At 42.2% G+C, this 15208-nt stretch overlaps 1 protein-coding gene across 2 annotated transcripts in view; it reads left to right on the forward strand.

Moving 5' to 3' along the window:
- SHC3 (SHC adaptor protein 3) overlaps positions 1–13839 on the forward strand; it is a 48682-nt gene extending 34843 nt beyond the window's left edge. For both annotated transcript variants that reach the window (XM_080972719.1, XM_080972718.1), the window contains 6 exons: positions 746–872; positions 1730–1886; positions 4409–4505; positions 5973–6167; positions 8178–8467; positions 13511–13839. In XM_080972719.1, coding sequence (XP_080828845.1) covers positions 746–872; positions 1730–1886; positions 4409–4505; positions 5973–6167; positions 8178–8467; positions 13511–13639 — 995 coding nt within the window. In that variant the 3' untranslated portion in view covers positions 13640–13839. The remainder of the gene's footprint in view (positions 1–745; positions 873–1729; positions 1887–4408; positions 4506–5972; positions 6168–8177; positions 8468–13510) is intronic.
- The last annotated feature ends 1369 nt before the right edge of the window (positions 13840–15208 follow it).

The raw sequence follows: 15208 nt of genomic DNA on the forward strand, positions 1-15208 counted from the left end.
GAGGGGTCTGGAGTGACCAAAAAGAAAAAGAAAACAAAAGAAAAGCCATTTTGGTATCAAAGCAAGAGACTATGGGCACACTCATTTTTTTTTTTATTTTTAAGTGTGTGTGTGCGTGCGTGTGTGTGCGTGTGTGTCTTTTAAAAGATTCTCTTATTTTTTTCTCATTTTTTATTTTATTTTTAAGTGTGTGTGTGTGTGTGTGTGTGTGTGTGTGTGTCTTTTAAAAGATTCTCTTATTTTTTAGAAAAAGATAGGGAGGCACATAGAAGATGCCAGTGATATTTTTAAAAGCAAACTTTTGGGACGCCTGGGGTGGTATACAACTCAGAGCACACTTGTTGAAGTTAATAGGCATTACTAACTTAGGCTCACTAATTTCAGTGGGTCTACTCTGAGTAGGACTGAGTTGAATGCAACCTTGTATGTAGGGGATGGGAAACATCTGTTTTAAAAATAAGTCCCATATATTAGAACTATGGTTTTAAATTTTAGTTCTGCCAAAGTTTTTGTTTTTTTAAAAAATAGCCATAGATTGTTTTAAGTTTATCTTTTTTAAGCAAAGGACAAAGGTGTAAAAGTACTTGTATTTAATTTTTTAAAAATATTTAAATATTTTGCTGGAAGCCTGCCAGAGTGGATGATGATGATGATGATGATTACTACTGCTACTACTACAGCATTGATTTCTTCAAGCTTCAAGCTTAGACTCTAAAATACTTTTCTTGTTTCCCCGTTCCTTTAGCGTGTCATATCCTGGAGTGCTCTGATGGCTTGGCCCAGGATATTATCAGCAGTATAGGACAAGCATTTGAACTGCGTTTTAAGCAATATTTGCAATGCCCCTCAAAGATCCCAGCTCTTCATGATAGGTGAGCAAGTACAAGAGGAGTTTTGATTTTTGTGTGGAAGTGCTGTTTCCTTCAAAGACTGCTCATTTGCAGGAGGGAACAACTTGCCTGCAGATATTCACAACAGATTATTGTGACACCTGGCCCATCCAGCAGAATAAGGCTTACATCACTGGAACAGCCTCGCTCAACTTGATGTCTTCCAAATCTTGTTGAATATGGCCACCAGTCCCAGCCAGCACAGTCCAATGGTCAGAGAATGATGGTTGTTGTTTTTCCCCAAAGCTTCTGAGGGGTATCAGGTTGGAGGAGGCTGCTCAGGTAGCGAACAGCCTCAAACTCTTGCTCTCTGTAACAGAGAAAGCAATAACAGTGTCCTTTCAGCTGCCCATTGCGAACTTCTGATCATACCTGCTGAATTGAAGCTCGGTTAAGCAAAACCTCCCTTTGAATTTTCCGCACATCTGCTAAGATCTGATTCAGCAGGTAATATTGGAGTTTTGAAAGGCACAACCACAAAACAACAAGAAAAGCTCTTGGGCCTGGTAGAATTAAATTGGTACACAATACACCAAAATACAGGTCAAGAAAAAGTGTGGAAGACCCCTTACTCCCAGTCTTGGATTGTACTGCAACAAAGTAGCTAATACAAGGGACTATTGTATCTGAGAATATGCTGGTCAACAGAGAACCTATTAAGCCAATTCAAGAGATCCCTCAAACTGTTGGATTATGTCCAAAGGTGAATTCTATAGTTTATATAACAACGGGACTGAATTTGTTAAGGGATATATTTGTCACATTTTAGATGTTGGCAATTAAATAGACAACTGAATAAAAAACTGAAGGAACAAAGTAACAGAGCTTCTTTCTGACAGGATGCAAAGTTTGGATGAACTTTGGATGGAAGAAGATGTTGAGGCAGCAGCAGAGCATCCATATTACAACAACATTCCTAACAAAATACCTCCGACTGGAGGCCTGGTTGATGCAAGGATCAGAGCCAAGCTCCCCTCTGTGTCAGATCCTACTCAGGTAGGCCAGTGAATCCTAGCTTGGTTCCCTTGGGTGTTATTTTAACAGACTGAAAATAGCTGTATAAAGGATAACTTATCATGGATCTTTTAAGCAAAAGGCGTTGATGCACCAGTTGAAAGAGCCAGTTCATACACCCACTGGGTGGCAGTCCTCCTCACCTCTATCAAAAACATGTGGATGGATATTTAAGGCAGACCCATCACATGGATGCCCATACACACATAGTCCTGATTTGTGCCATCTATTCTTTTTGTCTTTTTAGGGAAATTGGGTCTAGATGTATATAGGCTTCCACCTCACCTGGTCTATGTGTGTTTGAGGAGTGTGTGCCTGCTATTTCACCACATGAGGAGCACTGTTGCTCAGCAAGCGTATGAGCAATCTCTACCAGAACCCGGGAAGCTCTTCTCTTTGTGTTTAAGGGCTCCTGGTTCCGTTTGGTCAATAACATCCCCCACTGTTCTCCTTTGTCTGGTGGGAGAGTGGATTAGACTGTCCCCTCATGTCTGCCTGGAATGCCTGTCCCATCTCCAAGACCACTGAACATCCACACGTGGACTTAATCTTTCGGCAGGATGAATGCGTGAGCAGCACAATTGAGATCTCAGATACAATCAATGTGATTCGGTCCAACGTGCATTGGATCTTATAAGTGTACTCTGTGGTGAAACGTTATGTCCATGTGGGGATGTCTGATATGCTGTATACGTTCATATATGGAAGGTGTGCTCTCACTACAGATGGGAAAGAAATTGCTTGTGTTGTGCTACTCCTGCCCTCTATTGTGTTGGGTTTCAAATTGCATAGCTCACTGCGTAGCACTGCAGTCTAGTTTAGATGAGTGGGGGAAATAGCAAAGGTAACCGCTGGTTTCACAAATGTAGCTCTGTGGATTCATTCATTTATAAAAATATATCACAGCGGTCTACGACAATACAAAAACATAAAACCAAACAAAAAAATAACAATAAGTTAAAAAGAAGTTGAAAGCAAAAAGAAATTAAAAGCAACCATCAATAGATCAATGTGGGGAATGTACTCTGAATTGCTTGCATAGATCTGGAGGATTAGAAAAATTTTCACCAGCACGTAAAAGTTGACACAGGAAATGCCTGCCGAATGTCTCTTGCTACCCCCCCTTGAATCTCCAAACTGTTTAAACTCCTATGAGCTTGAGTTCAGGGGATTGATGCAAGACAGGCTGTTTTAGACGCTTAAAGGTAAAGGTAAAGGGACCCATGACCATTAGGGCCAGTCGTGACCGACTCTGGGGTTGCGGCGCTCATCTCGCTTTATTGGCCGAGGGAGCCGGCGTACAGCTTCCGGGTCATGTGGCCAGCATGACTAAGCTGCTTCTGGCGAACCAGAGCAGCGCACGGAAATGCCATTTACCTTCCCGCCAGAGCAGTACCTATTTATCTACTTGCACTTTGACGTGCTTTCGAACTGCTAGGTTGGCAGGAGCAAGGACTGAGCAATGAGAGCTTACCCCGCCGCGGGGATTCGAACCGCTGACCTTCTGATCGACAAGTCCTAGGCTCTGTGATTTAACCCACAGCGCCACCTGCGTCCCTTTTAGATGCTTACTGGAGTCTAAACTACACAACCCACAGACAATTTATCTGTGGGCAACTCTTCCCTCAAACATTAATGCTGCAATGGGTTGTGATTTTCTTTTCCTGCCAGGAATCTTGGACTTTTTGGCAAATCTGCCATGGTGAATATTTGCGTCGCTTTTCATTTATATGGAAGCAACATTCATTGAGTTCCTTAAATTTATTGTGATATATATCTATGCATATATAGTTATGTGAAATAAGTGAATAGCACTAGATTTCATATACACGGTCCTTTTCTGTATTCTTCATGTAATATTGAATGAACAATTACCATACATTTACTGAAAAGATGGCAAAGTGGGAAGAAAAGTACTATGATGGGCTTTCTTCCTTGGTATGCTACTTTGCTTCCCTAAAGTCCTTAATTGCGGGTTCACCCACACTGACCTTTTGCCCCACACTTTATAGGGGCAAAAGGGACCTATGCCTAGAAATTCAGCACGAAAGGGAGGCTGGATGAGCCCTGCATTGGGAAACAAAGTTTTACACGTAGCCATCGTATGATTATAATAATGTTCCAGCATCCTTTCTGCGTCTCTGTGTTTGTAAAAGTTCATTGGAAATCATTAGGCTGTCAAGTTTGTTCTAGGAAAGGGTGATTGAACTGGAGGGGTTCCTTTTATAGATGCAATATACCTACTTTGTCATTTAGAATTACAGGGGTTAATAAAACAGGAAAGGAGTGCAATTTCCCCGAAGGTCATCATTTCTCTCATCCTCCTCCTACGCAAACTCATTCATAAAAGAATGCTCAGTCATAGTGTCATACATGATGAATGAATGAAGACTGGGTTTGGGTAGAATTGCACCTGGACCAATCATATAAAAGACCCACTGAAAATGCATTGCAGTTTTTAAAAGGTAGAGTTTGCATGAAGACTATTTTTACTGCCACCTTAGTCTGCATCCGCAATGGGAAGAGAGCAAACATACTACCAGAGCCAATACGTAAGGGACCTATTTGGCGAAGATCAGCAACAGCGACCCAGTAGGCAAGGTAAGCTGCGCTTTGAATGGTTGCACTTTTGCTGCATGAGTTCTAGAGGCAAACAGAAGAATGTAGATTGGTGGAAGACTTCATGTCATAGGCTTAAATTCTTTTTTTAAAAAAATTAATTTATTTGGTTTTTCAGATTAAAATTTTACAGTCATATATCGAACATGGATAATAAAAAAACAAGATTCCAAGGAATCTCCTGGACTTCCATCCTTCCCTTTGTGCATCCTATTATTAATAATTTCCTCCTGCATCTTTTATAATGATCCAAATCTTTTACATCACCATTGTCTCCAGAATTCACCATTAAACTACAAGTGATATTCCAATCCAACTAACGATTTTAACTGTTTACAATGCTCTTTAAGATAAGAGCATTGTAAATTTATTTCCCCCATTCCTTATTAAAATTTTGGTCTTCCTGATTTATGATTCTTCCGGTCATTTTAGCCATTTCAGCATTGTCCATTAACTTCATCTGCCATTCTTCTCTGGTAGGAACTTTATCTTCTTTCCATCTCTGGGCCAATAACATTTGCGCAGCCGTGGTCACATACATAAATAGTCTTTCCTGCTCCCTTGCGATTTTGGCACCTAGAATTCCTAAAAGGAAGGCTTCAGGGTTGTTTTTTTTAGCAAAGGGTTATTTTAAACATTTTTTTCAATTCATTCTATATCATTTCCCAAAATCCTTTTATTCGCTTACATTTCCACATGATAAAAGGTGCCTTCTTTTCCCTTACATTTCCAGCATACTTTTGAGCCTGTTTTAGTCATGGACTTCAATTCTATGGCTGTTTCTTTTTTAAAAATGGTTTCTTCCGCCATACAGCGGTGGGAAAGTTGGAGATGGGTGAGCAAAAGGAGGTGGAGACAAATGCAAAACTAAGCCAACAAATATTCTGGGTGGAATTCAGCATAGCACAAAGGAGATGGTTCTTCCCCCATGGGAGTATTCATAACCCCCCAGAGTAGATTTGGGGGAGACACAGGGGCACTCAGTGGGAGGAGGGGGGAAAGCCTTATTGTGGAAGCAGAAATCCTTGCACTGACTCCCACCGGGTGGTATTGGAAACCTTTGAGGCGTCCTTTTCTTCTGATACATAAGCCATTTCTGCAGCCCCCTTAAATGTAATGAGAATATGTCTAGGATGCAATTTATCCCCTTTGTTTGGGCTAAGAGAAGTACTTTTATCCCGGTAACTTATGTATTCAAACAGCATTCTAACTCCTGAAATAATTCAGTATATTTCATTAAATGCAGCACGTTATGCCCATCATCAATCTGAACCCACCCATCATTTTGACAAAAAGAACATCATCCACACGCACAAGAAGCCCTGATCCTGCCATAGGCACCCATCTCATTGCACCTCTAGTGTGGAAACAGCCCGAGGCCAAAGGATGCTCTTTTAAATTGCCTTACTGCAAACTGGGACAAAAAAAAGGTTGCATTGATTTTTGCAGGCTCTTTGGACATTTACAGCCTGCCGGAAGGAAAATCGAATGTAACCCCACCAGGAGAAGTACCGGCCTATGTGAATACGCAACACATAAATATGGAAATCCTTCAGGCTCTTCAGGCAGATGCTGAAAACCTGTTTAGTGGAACAACAGAAAGTACCAAAGACAGCAGCCCAGGAAAAGATCTTTTTGACATGAGTAAGTTCCTCCTGAAAATTCTCTAAAAGCCTCTCTTTGAATTTTCCTTGCATCTCAGAACTCAGTATTTTGCCAACAATCATTCAGTTAATAGCTGTAAGGGAGGGGTGTTTCTTTAGCTGTTTTATTAGGCAGGACATGTGGCAACCCTATATAGAAAGGTAAAAAAGGTAAAGGACCCCTAGATGGTTAAGTCCAGTCAAAGGCAACTATGGGGTCGCGGCTCTGATCTTGCTTTCAGGCCGAGGGAGCCAGTGTTTGCTCACAGACAGCTTTCTGGGTCATGTGGCCAGGAGGACTAAACCACTTCTGGCACAACAGAATGGATGTGACATTCAGCACTGCCCAGGTTTCTTCCACTTGGAGGAGGCAAACTGGTGAATGGAAGGAGGCAATCCTTTGGCAGTGGGATGCTAGGGAGTGAGAATAAGGCAAGTTTGCTTGCTTGAAGGCTGCTGGTATCTGTGATTAGAAGCTGGTGGACGTCTCATGATGGACCTAACACTAGCTTCTGGCACAATGGGACACCGTGATGGAAACCAGAGCACACAGAAACGCTATTTACCTTCCTGCCACCGCGGTACCTGTTTAACTACTTGCCCTGGTGTGCTTTTGAACTGCTAGGTTAGCAGGAACTGGGATAGAGCAATGGGAGCTCACTCTGTCACAGGGATTCGAACCGCCGACCTTCCGATCGGCAAGCCCAAGAGGTTCAGTGGTTTAGACTACAGCACCACCTGCGTCCTATTCAACCCTATACAAGATCCCAGACATATGTATCAGACTATGTGCCATCCATGGTCTCTCCTTTAATTCCTTTTACGCTTTTACCACCTGTCCCAGACACAGTTCCTTGCCTTGCTGCTTCCTGCCAGCCCACTTTCTCAGGGTCCCTGGAGATGACGGTGAGGAAGGAGAGTTCCTCAAGGTCTCCCTCACCACCCATGCAAATAAGGGCTGAGGTCTTCTTTTTTGCCTGCTGTGACAAAGACAGAATTGTGTGCCCTACAAAATGACAGCACATTGATCCAGAAAAACCAGATAGTAATGATAGTTGAAAGAACTGAAACGCTACATTTCACGTATCTGAAAGATGGCAACTTTCTCACTTTAAAAGCCTGACAGGAGAAAGCAAAGCTATAAAACAGGCAGGAGGACAAAAAAAATTGAAGCCTTTGAACCTGTTGTCATAACTCTATTAGCCAAATGGAGATCATTCTCAGTTTCTGTTGCTGTTGAGCAGAATGGGCAGAAATTTTCTTGAAAATTGTAATTGCCACAGCAGCAACTTTTGATCCTATACCTGCTGGGGTGCCTACTGAGGTATGTATTTGCTGCGCTAAAATCTAGGGACTTAGGAGAGATCCCTATTCTTAGTTTAGCACAGTTGTCATTTGCTCTGTTAATTTATTCAGTTGAATTTACTGATCAGTGGGAGCACAATTTCTCCCCCTTATAATATATGATGATGATTTATTACTTATACCCCACCCATCTGGCCTGGCCTCCCCAGCCACTCTGGGCGGCTCCCAACAGAATATTAAAAACACGATAAAACATAAAACATTAAAAACTTCCCTAAACAGGGCTGCCTTCAGATGTCTTCTAAAAGTCAGATAGTTGTTTATTTCCTTGACATCGGATGGGAGGGCATTCCACAGGGCAGGTGCCACCGCCGAGAACGCCCTCTGCCTGGTTCCCTGTAGCTTTGCTTCTCGCAGTGAGGGAACCGCCAGAAGGCCCTCGGCACTGGACCTCAGTGTCCAGGTTGAATGATGGAGGTGGAGACGCTCCTTCAGGTATATAATCCAGAGGAAGTTAAGGGGATTTAAGATCCAACAGAAGAGACCTCAGCCTCCCAGCCTTCAGGTGGCTGCAAGATACCCAGACATCTTTCGTCAAGACAGCGCTTTTATTGTAGGGAAATGCAACGAGTCACTGAACTACGCTGAATTGCTGCCCTACTACTTATGCCACTAATTTGTATTTGTTACCCACCTTTACTAACAGGCCCTTTTGAAGATGCTCTCAAGAACCAAACCCCTGGGCCCATTTTGAACAAGGCTACCTCAGTTGAATGTACCAGCCCACTCCTCTCCAGAGCAGAAGGTGCGGCAGCAGAACTGAGCACAGAATCCTGGTATCAAGGAGAGATGAGCAGGAAAGAAGCCGAACAGCTCTTAAAGAAATGCGGAGACTTCCTGGTTAGGAAAAGCACCTCCAATCCTGGCTCGTACGTGCTGACTGGGTTACACAATGGACAAGCCAAGCACCTTCTCTTGGTGGATCCTGAAGGAACTGTAAGCATTTGACCCCAATTAAGGGGAACAGGTTGGGGCTGGGTGATATTTGGTTTTCAAATATTTGATGATATATCCCCAGCTAAAAATCGCAATATACCAGTGTATCACAATGTCTGAAATAAGGATGCAGCTATGTAGAGGCATTGGCAGGCTTCACAGTTTCCCCCACGTTGTGATGTTTGCATAGCACACACACACACACACCACAATTCGCAATATATTGCCAGGCCAAAAATTATGAAACCAATTTCATGATATAGACTGAAACTGGTTTTGGGCGATATATTGCTCAGCCCTAACACACATCATGATTTGTGCTATATTGCCAGGTAAAAAACCCCTATGAAACAGATATCACAATATGGGCTTCAAACTGGTTTTGGATATACTGTCAGCCCTAGAATATGCTAGTGGCCAAAATTGTGGAAACCTTTTGGGAAAAGTGTATTTCCAAGGTTTGATGGTTTAGTGCAGCACACGGGGACACGCTAAATGGGCAGCTCAGTTCAGGGGTGGCTCGTAGCTGGTTAAACAGCCTCCGTGCAGCGCTTCCGGCCCATGGGCCGCAGGTTGGGAACCCCTGCCTTATACAGTGGTACCTCGGCTTTCTAATGTAATCCGGAAGACCGTTCAAATTCTGAAACGTTCAAAAACCGAAAACTCAAAATGAAAACCTCAAAATGGAAAACTCAATACGGAAGCCGCGTGGCATGTTTGACTTCTGAGGTGTGTTCGGAAACCGAAGCATTTACTTCTGAGGTCTACGGTGTTCGAGTTCTGAAACATTCATCAACGGAGACGTACAAAAACCAAGGTACCGCTGTATTGTAATAATGTAATGTGCTCTCCAATCCCCAGGTGGTAAGAGCTCTTGGAGGTTGTCAGAGCATACTTTGGGTTTCTTTGAAATGAAGGTAACTGGAGTTGTCTTTGTAATAAGCAGTGGTTTTTTTGTTTTGGTTTTACACATATACACAGGTATAAGTTGGGAGGGCTCACAGCATCAACACTCCGACAAGTCCCATTTCCCGTTCATTAGGTTACTGGGTGTGGTGGAGCCATCAAGGCCAAAGCTTTGGATTCAGCACAGAGAGGAAGCCAAGCTTCTGTGTCTCTTCCCAGTCCTGTCCAAGATGAGACTGGAGTCTGATGTTCTTTTTCACTCGTAGACTAGGGCCGTTCATAATTTTTTTTTTTTAAATGCTTGCTCCAAAGGTCTTATCTTACTACACTAGGGATTATTTAGCTACATCTGAAATTTCATGCATATCAGTTAATATCTGGACCCTGCTCCACTGAATTGAAATTTCAGCCTTCACAACATAAGAAAACGGCCAAGTAAACAGCTATTTTCGTGGAGGAAGGTCAAGATATTGACTGATATGCATGAAATTTCAGATATAGCTATATAATTCCAAGTGTAGTAAGATAAGACCTTTGGAGCAGGCATTTTTAAAAAAAAATATGGGTTTTTTTTTAATCGCCCTATCGTAGACACCATCGCCTCCAGCCAGGGGAGTGGGACAGAATCCTGTTCCTGTTTGCCCACTTTCTGGAGGCGTCTCCAGCTTAGCAGTATCAACAAGTTACCTGTGCTCTGCAAAGAGACAACAGACCTGGCTGGAGCCATTAACACAACAAAAAGTTCCATTTGACCACTTCCAAAAAATATCTACATGGTGCCTAGGGAACAACTTGCACCTTAATATCAGCAAGACAAAGGAGATGGTGTTGGACTTTTGGAGGAAGAGAGGAGAACTAGCCTCACTGTACATCGGGGAGGGCTGTGTGGAGAGAGTCTCTTCCTTTAAATTCCTAGGAGTTTATCTCAGTGAAGACCTTACTTGGAAAATAAATACAACCCAGGTGGTTAAGAAAGCCCAACAGAGACTCCATCTCCTCAGAGTATTGAGGAAGAACAATGTCAATCAACATTTGATGATCTCCTTCTACCGGTCAACAATAGAAAGTGTCCTTTCATACTGCATCATGGTGTGGTACGCTGGTTTGACATCAACTGATAGGAAGTGCCTACAGAGGGTGGTGAATACAGCACAAGATATTATGGGCTGTCCCATGAATCTGCTGGGTGAAATAGCGGAAGAATGTTGCCTCAGGAGAGTGAGGAAAATTCTCAGGGATGATTCACACCCTGGCCTGCACTTTCTTGATCTCCTGCCCTCAGGCAGAAGATATAGAAGCATGATTAGTCGCACCAACAGGGTAAAGAACAGTTTCTATCCGTGGGCTGTTAGGCTGCTGAATGAAAAGATAACAACAGGGCAACTGACTTTCAGGTTTGGTTGGTGTGCGTCAGTAAACGAGGGGAATTAAGACTAAGAGAGCTGAGTGGGGAGTGCTTGTGTAATCTCACTGTATACAAGTTGTACAAGTGACAATAAAGTATTTCAATTTCAGTTCAGCAGAAGGCCACTTTACAGATATAAGACCAGAGACTTGGAATGGACTCTAAAGACAACATTCGGACTCCCACCGCCCCCTGTAATCCTCTAACAATTATTTCTTGCACGCCTTTAAGATGCTTCAAGATTCTTTGCTGTGCTTTGTTGTTGCTGCTGCAACAGGCTAACACAGCCAACTTTCTGCGTGCAGAACCAATTTCCTTTTGAGGGTTGAACGCTGGATGCATATAGTCTCTTAGTATCACCTGCTTATCTATGAATGGCATGAGAGGGGTGTGAGGAGAGCTCCACCTGCAGTTCCTCAACACCTGGGATCCCAGCCTGCAATTTCCATCAGAGCTCAGCAACATGTAATCTCTTTCTGTCAAAATTCAGAAACTCCCCTGTCAGCGTTTTCCCTAGTCACATCTTCTGGAAGGTGTATGTAACAGTTGAACGGAATAGCCACTGCAGTGCAGCCAACACTTTCGTAAGATGCAAGAGACATTTTGCTGGCTGGCTCACAGCCTCCCCTAAAGCAATGAATGCAACTCACACTGTTAACGCTAGAGGTCAGTCGGAGATTAGTTTTGGAACTATTTCCAACAGAGGAGAATTTGCCTGAGGTTGCTTAGGTGTTTGTAGCAAGCCAAACGCTTCATGCGAACAAGAAAATATATTTCATTTCAAAAGTGTGCTTCTGTCTGTGCCTCGCGGGTCAAAAAGGTGGTGAGTCTTTTGCCACTTTAGTGTTGGGAGAGATGCAGCTACTTTCCAAAATCTCTGACGTTCTCAAAACACATCCCTGCGCTGATGCTGGAAATTCCACTTCCTATCCCCCTTGCTTGTTCACTCATTTGTTTATAAGTGATTTGGACTAATTTCAAAAGCCCTCTGTAAGTGATTAGAGCAGACCTCTGCAAGAGAAATCTGCCTCTTCTGTGGGTAGGGAGAAAACTAAATAGGGGACGAGAGAAAGAGAATGCATGCACCCCCAACAAATTTCCCAATAGTATCATTTGCCTAATAATAATAATAATAATAATAGATGGTCAATCAATTTTAATCAGATTAGGCTCATTGAAGTTAATGAACATGGCGAAGTTTGGTCCACTAATTTCAGTGGGTCTGTTCTGATTGAAACTTAGTGGCACACTACCCAATGATTTGTAAAAATGCACACTGTTTTGTTTACATAGCGTTTTATATCAGCTGACCCACTGTAATGAAATGGAGAGAGTATTGGGCTTAGACCAAGGAAATTCCTGCCAGGCCTTGTGGCTCACTGGGTTTGTATGTGTATTGGACTGAGGATAACGGATAAAATTCATTTGGCTAGTTTGGTCCTTAGCTTAAAGGTCAACATGATTATCAATAATTGTATTTCTATCCCACCCTTCTTCCTGAAGGAGCTCAGGGCAGCAAACAACAAAGGAACAAGATCAGTACAATACAATAAAAAGGGAAAGTGTTTTTTACAAACCCACATTATTTAGAATTGCCATTTCTGTGGAACTTTTTTTTTTTTAAAAAAAAGATCTTTATTGAAAGTTCAAAAAGTACATAACTATATGTGCACCAGACATGGTTAGATGCAAACAAAAGATAAACAGAACCCATGCAGAAGGAAAAACAAAGGGGAGAGGTGGGAACCCAAAACTGTATATTTTACAAGGTTGTTATTGTACTTCAATACAATCTTAACCTATTACAGTATTTGTAAGAATGGATTCCAAATATCATTGAATTTGTCCATGGCAAGTCTGCATTTATATGCAAGTTGTTCGTATGCTGCGAGTTTGTATAAGTCTTCAATCCAATCGTAGAAGGGAGCCGCATTTTTATTTTTCCAATTCATCAGAATCAGTCTTTTTGCCGTGGTCAGGGCACGGAGAGTCCACTCATACTGTCCTTTTGTAAGGTTCCATGTGTTGGGTATATAATTCAAGAGGATATTTTGCTAATGCAAGGTTGTTGATGGTTTCAGTTACCTTCTGCCAAAAATCTTTCAATACAGGACAATGAAAAAACATATGTTTAGAGAAGCATTATCCCTATTGCATCTCCACATTAGATACCCTAGACCAGGGGTCAGCAAACTTTTTCAGCAGGGGGCTGGTCCACTGTCCCTCAGACCTTGTGGGGGGCCGGACTATATTTTGAAAAAAATATATGAATGAATTCCTATGCCCCACAAATAACCCAGAGATGCATTTTAAATAAAAGGACACATTCTACTCATGTAAAAACACACTGATTCCCGGACCGTCCGCGGGCCGTATGTAGAAGGCGATTGGGCCATATCCGGCCCCCGGGCCTTCGTTTGCCCACCCATGCCCTAGACAGCCCTTTTTAAAACAAACATAATGGGGTCTAGTATATCTAAATATTATTCTTTTGTTGTATGAGCCTCAATTTAAGATCCAGAGACACCCTTGTTAGAGCAATTGAAACAAGTTTCCCACTGTGTGGTCGAAATGGAGAGCTCTAATTCTTTATTCAAATCTTCCCTCGGTACCTGTACATCAAATTGGTTTTCTAATAACAAAGATTTATATATGTTGATGGCCGGGGTTTTTTGTTGCGCCATTTCCGTGGAACATATACAAACTTTCCCCTTGCCCCCTCTATTTTTCAGGTTCGTACAAAGGACCGCATATTTGACAGCATCAGCCACCTCATCAACCACCACCTGGAGAACAATTTGCCGATTGTTTCTTCCGGGAGTGAACTTTGTCTCCATCAGCCGGCAGAGAAAAAACAGTGACTCCACCTCCACCTCATGGCAAAATATGTAGCTGTGTCGCTCACAAGCCACAGTCAGAAAGGAACTGCAAACCTTTGTCTGTAGAAAAAGAATATCACCAGTTTACGTTTTCTGTAGGTTAAAGAAATGCCATTCTGTGTGGTGCCAAGACGAAGAACATTCTTGTGGCTTTTCAGAGTCGGTAAAGGATGGCAAAAGTAGCAGGTGGATGGGTTTTCTTCAAAACATGTAATCAAAGTGTTCCTGATTCCTTAATATGAATATTGACCGTGTACATACACACACATTCTATAGAAATACGGTAGATATTTATATTTTTGAAGTCAGTCTGCTGAAGATAATGGGCCAAAAAAGAAAAGAAAAGCATTTTTAACTGAAGATACAAGAAATGAGTGATTGTCTAGATTAAACAATACTTACATCCGGTCTTGTTTCCCTGAGAAAATTGATACTGGAAATCTCAAGGGTAGTTTCATGATAAAATAAGCACAATAACAGAGAGAAAACAGACAAGATCCAATGATTAAATAGTGAGTGATGTAACACGAATCAATGAGCTAATATTTCAACAGGAAAAGTTAGCTTGAAGCAACTTTTCAAAGCATAATTCATTGTCTCTTAAGTACAAAAGCATTTTTTTTTCTCTCTTTCTGATGTCCCACTTAAATTCTTATATAAATGCTACTCCAAATTGTTTGTAACTTGTTTTGGCTTTGACTTGGTGTGATCTCTCTGTGTATGAGGTATATGCATTGATTTTTCTAATAATATACCTTAAGATACAACTTTGATTTATTAAATACATTGTTCGGTATTAAGACTCTTCTACATGTAACTTGCTCTTGTAGCAGAGAATATAAGGCTAAGAGGATGCCAGGAACATTTACATGTGTGTGATTTTTAAACATACTTGCCACAGTCCCACAGTCGTCACTGGTAACCGATCAGAGGTGTGTTGTTGTTTAGTCGTTTAGTTGTGTCCGACTCTTGGTGACCCCATGGACCAGAGCACGCCAGACACTTCTGTCTTCCACTGCCTCCTGCAGTTTGGTCAAACTCATGCTGGTAGCTTCGAAAACACTGTCCAACCATCTCGTCCTCTGTCATCCCCTTCTCCTTGTGCCCTCCATCTTTCCCAACACCAGGGTCTTTTCCAGGGAGTCTTCTCTTCTCATGAGGTGGCCAAAGTATTGGAGCCTCAGCTTCAGGATCTGTCCTTCCAGTGAGCACTCAGGGCCGATTTCCTTCAGAATGGAGAGGTTTGATCTTCTTGCAGTCCATGGGACTCTCAAGAGTCTCCTCCAGCACCATGATTCAAAACAGCCCCCAAATGTGTCCCCATCTGAATCAAACATTGAACAGGCACTTCTGATGAGCAGAAGCGCAACTGCCTGCTGATTTGCTGTACATTCCAGACAAAAAATTAATAAGTGCTGTATCATTTAATTCATAAATGCTGAGATTCATTCGCACAAGTTTTTTTTTTTTTTTTTTGGGAGGGGAGCAGCCTCCAGATATGATGGCTTAAGCAAATAAACACAATAGAAGACATGCTCATGGAAGATAGGA

This window comes from Podarcis pityusensis (assembly GCF_964106645.2).
Source record: "Podarcis pityusensis genome assembly, chromosome: 11".
Taxonomy (NCBI): domain Eukaryota; kingdom Metazoa; phylum Chordata; class Lepidosauria; order Squamata; family Lacertidae; genus Podarcis; species Podarcis pityusensis.